This window comes from Amblyomma mixtum, chromosome 4 (assembly GCF_055824585.1).
Source record: "Amblyomma mixtum isolate Tamu chromosome 4, ASM5582458v1, whole genome shotgun sequence".
NCBI classification, from domain to species: domain Eukaryota; kingdom Metazoa; phylum Arthropoda; class Arachnida; order Ixodida; family Ixodidae; genus Amblyomma; species Amblyomma mixtum.
The window spans coordinates 160,084,018-160,101,525 of record NC_143015.1 but is presented as its reverse complement, the minus strand read 5'-3'; the positions used below and the strand labels follow the sequence as shown (position 1 = coordinate 160,101,525).

The 17,508-nt window shown below is 50.6% G+C and overlaps 1 protein-coding gene across 1 annotated transcript in view; it reads right to left on the bottom strand.

The window, feature by feature from the left end:
• Positions 1 to 17,508, bottom strand: part of LOC149349002 (caskin-2-like) — a 281,321-nt gene that overhangs the window by 147,278 nt on the left and 116,535 nt on the right. Inside the window, exons 4-10 of the mRNA XM_089541106.1 lie at positions 16,982 to 17,127; positions 15,418 to 15,513; positions 14,704 to 14,834; positions 11,572 to 11,680; positions 4,203 to 4,311; positions 3,927 to 4,021; positions 3,251 to 3,362 (exon numbers count right to left, since the gene is read on the bottom strand). Of these exons, the coding sequence (XP_089397232.1) occupies positions 3,251 to 3,362; positions 3,927 to 4,021; positions 4,203 to 4,311; positions 11,572 to 11,680; positions 14,704 to 14,834; positions 15,418 to 15,513; positions 16,982 to 17,127 (798 nt within the window). The remainder of the gene's footprint in view (positions 1 to 3,250; positions 3,363 to 3,926; positions 4,022 to 4,202; positions 4,312 to 11,571; positions 11,681 to 14,703; positions 14,835 to 15,417; positions 15,514 to 16,981; positions 17,128 to 17,508) is intronic.

The window sequence follows — 17,508 nt, the reverse complement described above, 5'->3', positions numbered from 1 at the left end:
TACTGTGTGTGGGTTTTTGTTTTTAACCTTGGTCCAAGCAGTCCGTCTTTGGCGATTTCAAAGGGGATATTTCGCGCTTTCTTGGCATCAAAATTACGCCAAAATTCAATCAAGTTTTAGTAAACCTTTGTTGTCATTGTGGGAAGCCTGGTGGGTCTTTGGCAAATTCCGAGCGCTTGCTTGTGGGTCAGTGCCCTGTCTCGTGCAACAGTCCACTGATGCCATTCTTTGTTGAATGTTCGAGCTTGGATGCCATTTCTGGAAACCAGCCCTTCCACCCGACTCCGGCCTCATCTCTTCCTGCCCAGCGGTCGTGAACGCTGGCCATTCGAGATTTTTCGGGCCGCGGACGAGCTGTTAAGAGTGGACAACGTGGTCCTGAGAGCCGGGTGTGTCTCATCGCAAAGCAAGGGATATGACGAGGCCTGGCGCCGGCGGCAGAAGCATAGACGACGACGGCCGGGGCTGTTGCTCTCCAAATCACCTAACCGATCGAAGGACGCTGTCTACCACGGGCCTTGGAGAAATTACTGTCAAACGAGTGTCGTCGTTAGGCAACGATGTGGCGAGAACTTGGGACAGCAGCAGCAACGCTGGAAGCAGAGATGCACATGAAGCACGGCGGACAGCGGTATACGTTGGCCGAGTCGGCCTTCGGCTCACCGAACGGGATGATGCTACGCAAGGTCACGCTGAGCGAGGCTGCTAATTGAAAGACGCTGTGTCGAAGGGGTCTCGTGCTTCGGCCATCCGGCGGGGGAGTTCGAGAAGGTTCAACCACCTGCGAGGAGTCTGCGGGATTCTGCTTTCCCACGGAGGCAACGCACAGAACACTTGCGGCAGTGGTCAAGGTGACGCATCTGTGTTTGATGACTGTCTTGCCCTTCTCATCCCCCGAGCTGTGAGAGAGCGAGAGAGCTTCAGCACCGCCCCGTGCCGTGGGTGGTACCGCCAGCGTCATCAATGGCCCATCCGATTGGACAACGTTATTCGAACCAAGTTCCCCAGTCAGGGATCTAGGGAACGCGAACCGTATTTAACGGGATGTTGTTGTGTGATCGGAGCATTGCATTCGATTCGATTCTCTTCTGTAAATATGTAGAATAAACCCTTCTGTACAGTTTCCTCGATAACGCAGTCCGACATCGTCATTCGGAGCCGGTACCTGTGAGGCTAAACGAGTTAGTCATCTCCAGGACCCCTCCGTCTTCAACTCTGGTTCCAGCGGTGGGATAGAAGCCCCATCTCCAACACTGGTTCCAGCGGGGGATTTTGTGGCCCGTTCTTAACAGCCCCCTCCAAAATGCATCCATAAATACGCCCCTATTTGTACACGGCCCTTCCGGAACTGCCCATCCGAAGTACGCGATCAATTAGTTCCCCTGAAAACTGAGCGAATATTACTGAAATCCAAGCATGCATGCCGTCGCTGTTTACAAGCGATGACGTTCGAGAGACTGCATAATTAATGAGTGGTTCTGCAATTACACCGAAGTTTCTCTCCATTTATCCGCCACAGTAACTCGTTCGAATCCCATATGTACTGCAAAAAAAGAAAGAAAATGGGCCATTTCGTTTTCTCGTTTCCTTTCCTTTTTTTTCTTTTTCTTGCATAGCAATCACGAGATGCAGCCGCGAAATTAATCCAGCTCCTCAGTTTCCCATCTGATAACGCGGCCATAAGGAAAACGCTTACACGGTGAGCTTTGGGAGGAGCGCCAACAATCACTCTCAGCCCATGAGCGGCGTATACTCCGAGAAGAGATTGCTACACTGGACTCCGTCCTCGCGTCAGCATCTAACCAGCGCTGTTAAGGAAAGCGCGGCTTGTTTGCGTTGTTCACCGCAGCAGAAAGGAATCACCACTTCCCGGAGCACTTGATAGCCGTAATGGATAGCCACGCAAAGATTGGCGTTGCTAACGCAACGCTGACGTATACGCTGCGCGCTAACGTCCACGCAAATGGGACGCCTTCTCTCTGCAAGCAGGTGCGCATTTTCTCATCCTGGAATGGACGTACGCGAGCGGTGTCTGTACGCAGCACCTGTGACGCTCTGCACTGCTTTGCTCTCTCCACTGCTCCCTTAACCGGTGCGCCGGCAATACTTTACTTCGAGGAAAGCAGTAACGCACTGCGCCCAAATATGGCGGATTTGCCATCCGTTCAGGTTTCGCAAACTCAGAAAACCGTATCAGAGAAAGATATCAAAATGTGGTTTTTTAGAAAGCGTTCCCTTTTTTTTTTTTGTAGCGTGAGCTACATTGGCCACAGTCTCGCAGTTTCGCGTGCTCCCTCCGTCGACCACACTGCGCATGCGCGAGTGACGTCACTGCGCGCAGCCGGCGCAGAGCCACGTGACGTCACTGCTCACGCTACGCATATCCTGGTATAGCAGAGCTAAGCCACTGCCATTTTTTTTCTCTTCCTCGCTTCTGTTCAAAAGTGCAGGGCACTGGCATGGTATCAAAGCCAGTAGTGTCAACTGACTGTCAGGACATTGTGGTTAATCCGATTAATCCGTGCTTAATCCCCTTGCACCTGCCAGCTCCCTGAGATGTCACTCTAAACATGAATCGCGTATATGGGAGTGAAAAGGGAGTAAGTTGTCATTAAGCATACTCTCTAATAAAGGGGGTAAGCTGTCATCTTATACAGCGGAGTGCACTAGAGCTCAGCTTAATCTCTTTCTACTCCTTTTTGTATACAGTGTAGGAGACACAAGGGGGTTCACCACAACTTCGTGGAATTCGGTGGACGCCACCGCCTGGAATCAGATCGACATTCAGCATCAGATCGACACGAGAAAAAATGAGCAAATAAAATGATGCGACTGATAAATCAATCAAATGGTTAGCCGACTGATCAATCAATCAATCAAATGGTGAAGTGACAAACCAATGGGCTGGCAAATACCGACATAAATCAACCGCTGAACTGACGCGCGGACTGCTGAGTCGATCGATGAAAGGACGCGAACAAGCAGACGGCTGGCTGATTGAATGATTGACTGAGCGTTAGGCCAACCACTCAGCGATCTTACTCGTCGGTCGATGGGTCAATCGATCGGCGCGCGGGACTGATTCTCGCGAGGCCGTAACAAGACAGCCCCAAATAATCGGAAGACAAGCCAAGTGAAGCAGGCTTCGAATACGAAACTATACCGAGCGCCACCTGGGGGTCATCCGTCTCACGTGACCTGGAACAGACTGATGTCGTCGTTAACACCGACGAGGAAAGAGGGCACTCACCCTGCCGGTGCATGAGCTGCACGGCGGTGGCGGGGAAGTAGCCGGCGCGCGAGCTGTGGCCCGGTCCGAACACGATGCCTTTCCAGCGGCCGCTCTCGCACTGCTCCAGAACCTGCACCGGTGCAGTGCAAGGGGCAGAGGTGGTGCAAGTAGGTGGGGAAAGGGGGAGGGGGGGGGGAGAAAAAGAGAGCGGCAAAAATGTGAGCGCGGCACAAGTCATGAACAGGCTCGAAAGAAGAAAAGAAAAGAAAGGAAAACGATACGGGCCACAGTGGCCAGTTTGAAGCTGACAATGTTGCTTCGTATGTGCGGATCACCACTAATTGGGATCACCAAAGCTGTGGATCACCACTAGGATCACCACTGAGCACCACGCCGCGGCGTGGCGTGGCGTGGCGTTTTGACGCCGCGGCGTCAAAAGCCATACCGTCAAAGGAATGAAGTTTTGGTATGGCTTTTGTGTCGTTCTTAACGTAAGTATCACATGCTCCCCATGCGCACACTCCTGTACAGAACCCCTATGCCGTGCGTGAGCAAGGGTCACATCGTAGTTGGACGCGCTGATTGGTCCATGAATGCGCGTAAACGAATAAAGTGAGGAGGTTCGTGCTTCACAGGGAAGTCTCCACGGCAGTGGCTATACAGATGGAACGTGTCCGGGAGGAAGGCGACTGACCGTGACCATGTCCCCCTCGCGCAGGATAAGGCACTCCCCGTCGTTGGGGTCGTAGTGGTCCCGAATGGCTCGCGCCGGCAACGCCTGCAGCATCTCTTCACAGAGGAGGAGAGGGCAGGAAAGGAGGAAGAGGCACAATGAGCTCTAGAAACAGGTCACTCGACATCCGTTTCTGCGACGCGAGTTACAGAATACGCAGAGAGAACGGTTACAAAATTCAGCCCTTTGGACGAGTATGGAGCATACAGGGCCATATAGCGTATATAGTACACGCACCTCTGAGCAGCACCTTGAGGTCCCTGGCGGCCTGGCAGCTGGAGAAGGAGCGCACCAGGTCCAGCGCCGTCTGCTCCGACGAGTTGGGCTTGTTCACATCGATGCCACTCTGCAATCCCAATCAAAACACACGAGAGAATTTTCTGTCGTATTTCTGTCGGACAACACATAGTTCTGTCGTGCAACAAGCGTTCTTGCGTGTTTTGTGTAGTGCGACAGAGCCTCGTATCGTGGGTTCTGTCACACGAAAAAGGTGTCTGTAGTGGGATCAGAACAGAACCTCTCCACCTGTGTTAACCCTGCCCCGCTAAACTCCTTTTCTTGGAATACGCCCTGTTAGTCTGTATAAAACAAAATGGATTCCATTATGTTCTATACGAACCCCAAAGACTATTCTCTCTATCTTAACAGTTTTAAAAAAAGGGCAAAATATTCATCACAACCAGTAAAGGCCTTCGATAACACTGACACGCAGCAGCAAATCTAATGCCGAAATAGCTCAACTTAACCTCACAACGTCGCCCACATCCTGTCTTGCTCTCCGGTGACCCATTACGTGGGCGATCTCGGCAGCCTGCCATTTTGGTGTATACAAGCATCTTCGTTTATTCTTTTTTCTTTTGTCAAGTCTTTAAGGAACAAGAAGTTCTCCAATTTCGTAAGGTCTGCACTGCGTTTCGCACTTCGAAGAAAGCCGATCGGCTCACGCAAGTATCCCACACGTGACAGCGGAATACCGCAGACATCCTATCCTAGAACGAACCTTCAGGTTGGTCATTGAGCCTTTATGACATTAGGATACCGGCGTCGTAAACTGTAATAAAAAAAATTGGAGATCATTGCGGCGACCCGTATTTTGAGAATGCGAATGCACTGACGCCTCCTCAGCACTCGTCACCTCTCTTTGTCTCTCTTTATTGATTAATTATAGACGAACCGATTAATAATCTATAATTTGATTAAATATCCATCAATTGATTATTTACCGATCAAATGATTAATTATCAATCAATTGATTAATTAGATCTCGATTTTTTAACCTTACCGGTCGATGATTGATTACCCATTTCGTTGTTCAAATTCGATGCCTTACTTGCTTTTCCGTCCACTCACTACATACCCGTCCAAAATATTCAACCCTCCATTGCTTCTGCTTCTAATTAAACTAATTGCTCCAAATCAATGAAGTGTTTCTAATCGGTTACTTCGGATTTCATTCACCGAACACATTTCAATCGATTTCGAACTTATATTTTTTTTTTCGCTGATTTTCTACAATTCCCTGCTATCGCTTGCCGTCCGCGCTATTTCGACATTCAATTTCAACATTTTGACTCTGACTATTGGCTCTAAAATTACCTAATCATCCTATCGATGTAATTTTTTTGTGCAGCATCCTCACATTGTCCTCTATCCGTCACAACCATTCATTCGATGCCACCCCTTCTGAGAACGTCACAACTGCTGCGGACACGTTTTGAGGACACGTTACGGTGACACGACCCCGCCGACATAGCCTAGAAATGTCTTCGCATTAGTAATGCGCCATTCAACGGCCCAATAATTTCTGGTGTAAGAGTGCGAACGAGGGGGCAACAGAAACGGTCTTCAGCGTAAACGCGCTACAAAACGACGTCACCGCTCAACGCAGTGAGCCGCATGCGGGCATTCAGGGTGTTCCCGAAGACTCCCAGGCCAGACGAGCAATGAACAAAAAAAAAAATGAGAGAACGACGACCCTGTTTCAGACACGAAGCTGAGCCCGCAGTCTGGAAGCGTGTGCGCAAGACAGCATTGCAAGAGTTTCGCAGGCGATCATTTTCTCGAGTTCGCAACATCCCCTTCACTGCGCAAGCATGCACATTGCCGACCAGCAGCGCGGCGAGATAAGACACGCCCCCATGGGGGTGGATTAATTTCCTCCTCCACTCGACCGGGGTTTCGAAAACGGAGACCGTCAATCACCCCGCTTGCGCAAGGCGCGCAGCGTCTGCGATCTCGTACACTCGCGCGTAACAATGCGGTAGCCAGAGGAGAAAAAAATGTGGAGGACGCCGTTAGGAGTGGAACGCGACAGCGTCTTCCAGCGCTGCCAGGGAGTCCACGGAACGCCATCGCACGTTCGGCGCGACGCCTTGTCCTTGCCCGTTTCCTCCGCTGGAGGAAAGGAAATGACGCAGTAACAGACTCACTAATTATTTTGGTGTACACACGAACCGCCAATGATACGATTTTGTTTTTACGCAGCCCCCAATTATGGGTCGCCGGTTCGAATCCCTGCCGCAAGCTAGGCTCTAACTTAACTAGTAAGTTGATGCTGCACGAAACGCTGAATCATATGACACCATCCGGAACATTCTGCGGCAATTTTTACGCGGCCTCCAATGAGCCGCCGCGGTGGCTCAGTGGCTATGGTGCTCGGCTGCTGTCGCGGGTTCGATCCTGGCCGCGGCGGTTGAATTTCTTTGGAGGAGAAATTCGAGGCCCGTGTGCTGTGCGATGTCAATGCACGTTAAAGAACCCCAGGTGGTCGAAATTTCCGGAGCCCTCCACTACGGCGTCTCTCATAGCCTTAGTCGCTTTGGGACGTTAAACCCCATAAACCAACCAACCAACCAGCCTCCAATGATTTCCGACACGCGGTGCCGACTACTACTACTACGCCGACGGCTTTTCGACCGAACGAGCTGCATACGCTAACGCGTAAAAACAAACTTTGGCGTAAATTAACGCCACATAAGACTGGAATGTGATAGCATATTAGAGATCCCCCATTGTCGTCACTCTAGTGTTTATGTGTAATTCTCTATACGCTTCGGGGTTGCTCCTCAAACACTCGTCAGCACTCAATCGGCCCACTCACATCACACAGCTGAATCGGCGGATGAGGCCACAACGTCACGTGACCTCTAAATCCAGTGGGCCGGTTTCCACCTGTCCCCGTGGGCACGTTTTCAATTACATCTCAAGGACACGTGACCTCTCTCGACCAATAATCCATTTAATCCACACCTATATACCAGCCTGGGCAGGTTGCCCGCAATCAGGTGGACCGGTTGCCATCTGAGACGGTGGGCACGCAACGATGACGTCACAAGGTAACGATCTCTCAGCTGCAACCCGGGATTTTCGTCTCGGACATCGGCGAGGTTTTAGTGTGACGTCAGCTCTGATGCCACCACGTTAAAAACAGCGAGGCGAGACCTCGTCTTACTCTGACCGCCGAACCGGACCTATTTTCTAACGATAAAGGCACATTCTCGAGGACTACACAAGGAAGCCCCAGGAATGTTTCTGTCGTGCCCCGTATTGTATCCAAACAATTTTCTTCCTTCGTCTGTAGCGTTTTCCTCACCTTCCACGATCGCCTGGAAAACATGGATAGACTATCCTATTATACCTACGCCGCCTTGATTTACAAATATGCATTTGTAAATGCATACCAACTCAAACCTACTTCCCGCACGTAAAGGCTTCTAACCTCATTCAATTTCTCATATATATCAGAGAAATTACCTAATCGTTTACTTTATTAGGTCAGCCATCTGCTTTCAATAAGATAATCGCAAAACGTTTTCGAGCACCAAGACATCGCCAGACATCGCCGATACCCCGCAGTGGATACGAGACATTTTCTGTGTGATCATAGCAATGACAACGAAAGAAACCCTTTCCCGTTACACGAAAGCGCCAACTGGAGGGAGAATGGCGTGTCCTAAGGGCCGGTGCGAGAGAAGCCCACATCAAATGAGACCCCCCAAGGTCAGCACGCACCGAAAAAAACATATGTTAGAAAGGGCTTATACAAAGAAAGAACCGTCTGGACCTGGCCGGCGCGCCTGCTGTCTCAAGAATAACGCATTGCATCACAGCTGCCATGGTTAGGTCAAGTGGGGATTTCCTCCTCGTCAAAAAGACCGCGTTGCAAGCATAGCAGGCCGCATAACCAACCCGTGAGTCAACTCGGCATCGGGGACGTGCAGGTGCTTAATCATGGGCCTCTTCTTCGCCTCCGTTTGGCGCGTCCTCTGACCCGACCCAAATGAGCGAAAATTAATCTGGCCGTGCACAGACGGCGCGGCAGTGCAGCGCTGTAGCGTGCAGGAGACCGTACGCTGCAGCTCTGGAGAGGCTTGCTGCGGTGGGCGCAAAGATGGCTAACGAGTGGCGAGCAGACGACAACGCCCCTGTCGGCCGTCTGCAAGCTGCTGCGCACCGCCCTACGCGCCATCTGGCGGAGGCGCCCCGAAACTGGGTCACGTGCCACGGATCTCGAGAAGCCAGGTATCATAATAAAATAATCATAAAAAAAAACTTCGCGCTAGTTAATTCCAGGAACGCCTGGACTACGCCTGCTATGCGCTGCGCGCCGAGTTGTGCTGCCATTCATGGATGACTGCTGAGGTTTCTACTGAGTCTAATGCTTTCTCGTAATGAATGAACGCTATACAGGGTGTCCCAGCTAACTTTGACCAAGATTTATCAAAAGACTAAGCGTTCTTCAGAACTGAAACTGAAACAACGACCGGTGTCAATTGAGGAAGAAAAAATACTATATCTAAACTTGCCGCTTCTGCTCTTTACGGGGGCGCCTGCTAGATAGAGCACCCTTTACGACAGCTCGGTCTAAGTCTGTCAGCTGGGATTGTTCTGTCCCTTGGCGCTTCCGCCCTTGGGCACATCAACAGGAATGTGCTCTCCGCCATTCAAACTTTCCATTTAGACACGAAACGGCTGGCTGCAGACCTAAAATCTTTCTCAATTCCATCTTCTAGATACTCATGTTCAAAATTAATCAGTAACCAAAGCTTCCTAAACGCAGAACGGTTAGCCCCGTTCTCATTTTCAGACACCCATCTCACCAGTGTTTGATTTTTCTAAATTTAAATCATGCCACACCCTGCAGTCTTTCCTCGCCGTGACCACGTTAACAAAATAAAACGCATCACATGCCATTCATTGCTCTACGCGAAATCATTCATTCCTCGCACTATAATAGATTGGAATAACTTGCCATCACACATAGCTATTGAGGTTAACCCACAATCGTTTCAGCATTCGTTAAAGCAAACCATGGACTAACAGATTTGGTATTTTTGTTGTATTATGTGCATTTACTGAGTATTTTATTCTGCGTTGTTTGTTGTTATTATTTGTGTACATTACTAGTTTTAATTCAATATTACGTGTATTTTGTTCAAATTCCTGTGCCATATTTTTATGATTGTATCGCCCCCCCCCCCCCCCCCCCCTATGTAATACCCTCGCACGAGGGCCCTTAGGGGTATTGTAAATAAATAAATAAATAGAAATCTGCATTTTTTACTTCATTTTGTTATTATTTTTTAACGCGTTAAGCACCTCTCAGTCGACGCCTGTGTCTTGGCCAATGCCCCGCACTGGGTACGCACCATTAACTTCTGCCCCGCCACGGTGGCTCATTGGTAAGGCACTCGGCTGCTGGCCCGAAAGACTCGGGTTCGGTCCTGGCTGCGGCGGCCGAATTTCGATGAAGGCGAAATTCTAGAGGGCCATGTATACTGTGCGATGTCGGTGCACGTTAAGGAACAGCAGGTAGTCGACACTATTCCGGAGCCCTTCACTACGGCGCCTTTCACAGCCAGAGTCGCTTTGGGACATTAAACCCGCATCAACCACCAACCAACCATTATCTCCTTAACGACAACAATAACAACAACAATACCAGCCTAGCACATAAATCAGTGTAAGCTGATTGGCATTAGCGGCCGAGAGGTGTGTAGTGGTAGGCCCATTTTGTCATTTCATAGGTGACTCCTGATTGGGCATCTCATTGGCCCGTTTCGGAGTCGATATGCTCACGTGCACACTCGGCCTTACTGAGCATGCGGTCTTCGGTTCGATCGAGTTCCCGGCGCACGTACAGTTAGCAGTGTTGTCTTATTCGCAGTCTAAACCCTGCGGGACGGCATAAAGTTAGGTGGGATGATGAGATTAAGAAGCTTGCGGGGACACGGTGGCCGCAATTGGCGGAGGATAGGGTTAATTGGAGAGATGTGGGAGAGGCGCCTTTGTCTTGCAGTGGGCGTAGTCAGGCTGATGATGAAGAAGCGATCGTCACGCCTGGAAAAATTTCTTGGTTTATGTCCGCCGGAACGAACATGCGCGACACGTTGTTCAGGTTATCCTGGACCTGTCCTCCTATCCAGATGAGGTGTAAAGTGGGACGAAAAATTATCTGCACCGAAAATCCGGCTTACAAGCCTTAGAATACATTGTTTTACGTGCCAAGGTCCTTGGAAAAGGGATGTCATGGTATACATCTCCCACCATTTCAATGGCCATTGCCGTGTAGCAGCACCGCAACTCCCTCGAGTTCGATGCTCGAAGGCCCTCGGCTCGATGACCATCTAAACTGGGCGTGTGACAGGGATATAAGACGGGCGAGACGATATGCCCGGTGACAATAGGACAACGGCAGATGAGCGTGTCTCCAGGAACGGGTATTTCCGAGAAAAAGCGAGACTATACGACGCGACAGAGCCGGAGGGCCGCCCACATGGCCTTCGCCAGAAGCACGTAGAACCGGCCGTGATGGCCTTTTAATGACACCCTCCGTCGATGACAGCACGGAGAGAACGGGTGCATCGTCATGAAGCCACGACTTTCCTGAACCACTTTCAACTACTACGGGTGATCGACGTAGGCGTAGCAAGAGGGCGGTACTTTCGGGAGTAAGAGATCGGGCCAGTGGAAGCACGACGCCCCGTAACAACAGTCGCCGCGGCTTCACGCCAGGCGGCGCACTGGGAGGAAATGGCTAGAAATGGCGGGTGCGCCCGGTGACGTCTCGCCCACGCTGGAGGGTGAAGCCAGGGAAGGACCGGGCGCCCTTGTCTCCCTGGAGGACGCGACAGGTGTCTCGGGTGTGTGTCACGACTCGCGGGACGAGTGGGATCATCGGCTGAGCGAGCGGTGGCTCCTCCGCTGCAGTCGCGCGAGTCACACTGTGTTAACACCGCTGTCATATGACTTCATTAAGGGGACACGGAGGAGACAACGTATTCCGATTATCAATGAGAAATCGTTAGAGGGCTCATCGACAAGAAAATCAAACGCGCCGCCCACAAAGTGTTGGCGTTAGAAAACGCGATTACTCGAAACGGTGTTACCTGCCGCGGTAGTGGTTAAGGCGCTCGTCTACTGAGCCGGAGCTCTTTCTCTGTTTCTTATTTCACTCCCACCTTCCTCCCTTCTCTTACAGCGCGGTTCAGGTGTCCACCGAGATATATGAGATATGCAGATACTGCGTCATTTCCTTTCCTCAAAACCAATTTTCATTTTTTGTTCCACAGGCGAAAGGAGAGGATGCCTTGTCCATTGTACGCACCTGGAGGAGCAGGCGTACGGCCTCCAGCTTTCCGTGCATGGCTGCCTCGTGAAGAGCCGTTCCGCGCAGGGTGGACCGGTTGATGTCGGCGCCGGCCGCCAGGAGGCACCTGCGGTTCGACAAAGGCGCAGAGGAAGAAGTGGGCGGAAGTTAAGACGCGGCCAGCCACGGTAAACTATCACATGACGACATCGGTAGTCTATAGCTTAAAGGGGTAGAGACATCAAATTCCAAGGTTGTACAAAAGACTGCCATACGTTTCCTTTGTATGTGAGGACCATAAGAGCGAAGTATTAAATTTAAGAGATGTCTAGAACATATTTTAATTTCATTTTAAAGTTTGTGAAAATGCTCACTCTTGAAGTCTGAGCCATCGCTAGTGCATCAATGTGACGTAGGAACAGAGAAGAAAACACAAGCAAGTATTTTCTACGTCATTGCACAGTTTTCTGACGTGCGGGACCAAGTTTTGCGGTTTCGCGGCCTAGCAACCTTGGTTACGAGTGCTCACGAGTCTTTTTTTTTTCTGCACGCTCGCGAGTGCGACGGTGCTTTACGCCCGGCGTTGCCGAAAGATCCACTTTTGCAGAGGAATATTGCCGGTGCTCTAATCTAGGAAGCATTCTCTGGTATCATGGATGTTATGTATTTTCTTGTGCGAACGTGAAGTACGCCGAGCATGCCGGCCGGCCAGCCTGGATCCCGTCTGTCGGCGTCATAACAACGAGCTAAAGTGTGTTCTTGACGTAAATAATAAACCCTAGTATAAGAAATGTGAAAAATGTGTCATTTTTGAGGATCGCTGACCAATACTGAGCTGCTGGCAAAGGTATCGACTGTAATACGAGCAAACTTCTCGCCTGGCGCCCGCTCGCTTCGCTGCTGAAGGCGTCGCGGAGATTTACCATACTATTATTTTATTGTGAGATGATGCTGTTGACAGTAAATCGATGTGTAGAGTAGGCCTTTTATTATAGCTAAGGCGACTTCCGAAGCGCCGGCCGCTGCGGCTCCAATGCGAAAGAGGCTATATAGGCCTACCGACGACCACGGCAGCCAGGCAGCAGCAGAGCTCGCCGCCCGGAGCGCCCGCGAGCGGTGCCGTTGCCGAAAGCTCGAAACATAAGCAGGCATGCCTTATCGCTGCTCGAGCAGTCTTTCTGATAACAAGGCGATCTTGTCTTTTCTTGTGACATTTGTACACCATCCCAAGCAGCGCCCAGGCACTGCTGCACGGCGGCGAAGTGCGACACCGATTGTGGGCAGTTCGCAAGCGACGATCGGTGCGGCGCGTCGGCCAAGTGGCCATATGGTTTGAATGTCGCTGCGCGTGCATTATTTGTCTACATAATGATTGCATTTTGCGCTCTGAACTCGGTACTCGCTTTTGGTCGGCGAATGTTTTCGCTCGGCCACCGATCTGCCCAAGACGCGTCGGCCGACGGGTCTCGTCGGCATCTTTGGTCGGCGACGTTGTCACACTAGGTCGACGCTTGGTCGTTGGAGGCGTCGTCGTCGTCGTCGGTGCAGTGTGACTGGCTAGTCGGGGAACGACCAGGTTGGCCGACGCGACCGTCGGCATCGGGGTCCCGTCGGCCTAGTGTGAACGCGCCTGAACTGCGCGCTGGTCCCAGGCTGCCCTAGTCGTCGCTAGGCCTAGGTGATTTCGCTTCGAAGCAGCAGTTGACGCCGCTTTGCAAGTCGACTGTGCTATAATAAAAGGCCTACTCTTCACATCGCTTTAGTGCGAACTCGTCCCATAATAGAAGATAAGTTCGATTTCCACGACGCCTTCATCAACGGAGCTAGCAGACGAGCAGCGCGCACGAAGCAGCAGCGTCGAGCTGTCGGGATAGGACAACGTCGGCGTGAGGTCGGCGCTGTTGTCGGCAGAGTGTGACACACGGGTCGGCCGACGGCGATGCGCTCGTCGGGCGACGACCGGCGCTCGGTCGGCGTCTGCGCAGTGTGACAGACGCGTCGACGGCACGAAAATCGCTGCCGCCGACCATCGCCAGACTGAAATCGGCCGATCGTCGGCCTAGTGTGAACGCGTCTTTACCATTTGACGTTGCCTACACGCTCGGCGTTCGCTGGCACAATCTGAGCTACGTCGGGCCTGACGCCTGCCTCCTCTTCGGAATCGCTGGCCAGCGGATCAAAAATGAAGTGGTTGTCGGGGTTCGAATCGCGGCGTCTCCTTCCTCGTCTGCGTCATCCCGCGATTCCTCATAATCGGTGTCTTCGCCGAAATAAAACTCTTCTTTCCGACTCGGAGCTATTCGGCATTACGACTTGCCCTCCGCCCGGCTCTCCGTGTTTACGCGCACCACGTGCGCGTCAAGCAGACGACATGCCTACACGACGTCACGGCTTTCCGGACCCACGTGACAACGCATTGTCTGGTTTTTGACGTCATGCAAGAGCCTGGCAAAACCTGGACATTACGAACCGAAACCGAAACTGCTGGGTACAAATAATACGATTATTAATTATATAATGCGAGTTCATGCTTCTAAGATGGGTGTTCCATGCTCACTGAATCGCTACGCATTATTTACAACCCAGAGGTACAACACAAAAATTTGGTGTCTCTACCCCTTTAAGTTATTAGTGCTGGCTGCAGTTAATCCTGGAGGAAGAACTATCTGTCTCTTCCCATAACCCAATTCTCATAACCCATAATTCGAGTCCCATAATTCCATGTATTTCCATATGGAGTAACAGAGCCAGTATGAAGTGTATGGAGCCGGTATGCACAATATGGAAAGCTGTATGGAAATTTAAGGACTCCATATGACGTCATGTACATTTTATAGCAGTTAAATGGAAGCGTTCGTAGACGGGTTATGGACTCCATACAAAAAATGTATGGATGTCCGTCTACTTTTCCACAACATACGGACTCCATATTCCCGTTAATTCCGTACAAGCGACTCGTATGGAACGTTCCAGAAGAGAGCCTACGAGCACAGCCGTCTAAAATGGCTAGAAAAACGAACCACGAACACGAACAAAGGGAAAGGAATGGTTTCGTATTTGGTGCCAACTATGTACGATTCTTTGTATCGCGACACCCATCTCCTCCCTCACCCTCCCACACACACACATCAATCAATCCCACACATGTACCTGAGCACGTTCGTGTGTCCGTTCCTGGCCGCTAGATGGAGACACGTGGTGCGCTCGTTGTCCAGCGTGTCCTGCCTGCTCTCGTACAGCAGCTGGCGACACCTGGGGTTGCGCAGGAGGACCTCCACCGCCTGCGGCACGGAATTCAGAATTAGAACACTAGTAATTTACGAACAGCTTGAAAGAAACCCAAGCATAACCTCCACAGAAAAAGGTCTTAGGGCGAACAATAAGGAACGAGGGCGCGAGATGTGGTTTTTGAGACGAGAGTGCACGCACGACAGTCGCGCACTCGTGACGCTCCGCCCTTTCAATATTACAAAAAGTTATTTGCTGCAGCATATGTAGGTAACGCAAATGTTCTGCGTACTCCTGAACTGTTAACACTCCCAATGCTTTGAAGTGAAGCGGAATCTCCCGCGTTGCGTAGTACCTATTGTCTACAAGATGCACCAGAGTGCCTGACCCAAGCGCCGTCTGACTCGCAACCCGAGGGCCCGAGGGTCAGAGGTTTCCGATGCGCCGCTGGTGTGACTAGCGCCATCTATGGGAGCCTCATGTAATTGACGAGTCCTAACTTTTCGGTCACGCTGACGGCAACGCCGACCCCGGTTTTTCTGCGACACGGAGCCTTTACGCTTTTGATTAAAAGCTCATAAATGGGTGAGAAAGAAAAGTGCGCAAGCCCACAATTCCAAAAAAGCGACGGCGTACCTTCTGCCTCCCGAACTCGCAGGCCAGGTCCAGGGGCGTCTTGTGCTCGCAGTTCCGCAGCAGAGGGTTGGCGTGGTAGCTCAGCAGCCTCTCGATCTGTCCGGAGTAGGGGGACGGAGAGGACGACGCTCGTTGTTCGGGGTCACGGAATTCCTTTCTCTTTGCCTACTACCCTCCGCGCCCCCGAAGGGAGGAGAGGAAGGACATCTCTGTCTACTCATCCGTACTTGTCAACCTCTACCTACACATCTAAGTATGTGTCAGTATATCTATCACCCTACCAGTCCTTGCTGCCTATCTATCCACCCACTTATTTCTGCCAGTCTAACACTCACTCACCTATCTCCCTATCCACCTTCTTCGTCAATTTGTCTACTCATCTCTCTGTCTCTGTCAGTCTGCCTCTGTAACTATCTGTCTGCCCATCTATGCATTTATTAACATTCCGCCTATCAATATTTGTATCCACCCATATTAATTTATATTTCTCTCTCTCAGGGTCTACAAATGTACCGATCAATCTACCCTTCGACTCTATCAAACCGTCTATTCCTCTCCGCCCACTCATCTGCTCATCATCTATCTACATTATCCGTCCATCCGTCCGTCCGTCCGTCCGTCCGTCCGTCCGTCCGTCCATCCATCCATATTACTGATATACTGCCTCTCTATCTATCCATCTATCTGTCTTATTTACCTATTCTTTATTTATCTATCTGTACATTGATTCATCCACCTCTGTTTATCTTTCAATTGACCTACTCATCCATATATCCACGTCTCTATTTGCCTTTATGCTGATATATGCATCTATCTACTCATCTATCCGTTTACCTTCTATTTATCCACTTATTTCTATCGACCCATTTACTACTCACATTTTTCATAAACTATATCTGACATCTTATATATCAGTCTGCCCATTTATGTGTGCGCCTATCTATCACAGAATTTATTTATCAATCAATCAACCAGTGTAAAGATGAATACATCAGTCCACCTGTCTCGCTACTTGTCTGTAGCTCCTATGCTTCTATCAACAGATTATATATTTTAGGATCAACGGACTGATATATTCATAACCGCTTATCTATCTACAAAGCCACCTGTCTGCCTACCTGTCCGCCTATCATCTGCGGCTACATACCTACATATCTGTGTACTTATTTACCTGTCTAACCATCTACCTATACCTCTATTGCTATCCATGGATCTCTATATTTATATATCCATCTCTCCATTTCTATCTGCCAACCCATCTAAGTACAATCTTTGTCAAAAGTTTAGAGTCCAGGGGGTTTGCTTCTAGTGGGGACTAAGAGCTTTCGCAGAAGTCGCACCCATCGATACTTTTAACCTTCAGGTGATTTGAAACTCTACGCGTACATTACCATAGAAAGTATAAAGGAGGCTATGGCATTACGAGCCACACGGTGTGGCTCAGAAACGTACCCCCGGGCCTCTTAACTTTTGACGCAGGCTGTATATTATTACCTCTCTCCGTCTATCTAACTCTACATATCTGTCTATCCATTCCAGTATGCTGTGTACACGGCGCACTCACCACGAGCACGTGACCGTGCTGCGCCGCCAGGTGGAGCGGCGTGTCCCCCGTCCCCGAGGCGTCGTTCACCGACGAGTTGTACTCCAGCAACAGCTGCACGGGCTCGGCCTGGCCCTGCCACGCTGCGTAGTGCAGGGGACGCATGCCTGCGCAGCGAACGAGACATCGAGAGTGGGGCACTGAGCCTGTATAGGCATCGAAATCGACATCACTACGAAGGCGGGTACTGCAACCTCACAGTTGCGAACGCCGAGTATATTATTGCAGCACCACGAAAAAAAACACCAAGGGGACAAGAACTCGACGATGCTTATTAGAACGCAAAAAAAAAATCTGAAAAAAAAAGAAAGGGAACAAAAAGGGAGGGGGGGGGGGGGGGGGGACGATGGCAGACAGTGATCGATGGAGGGGCTACGTAGTGACGAGGTTGGCTCTTACTTGGAGCGCGCGATTAGCGCTTTTTGTACCCGATAGACCACGCCCTATTATTCGCTCAACCGAAACTTTCCCTGTACTGCACTAGCACT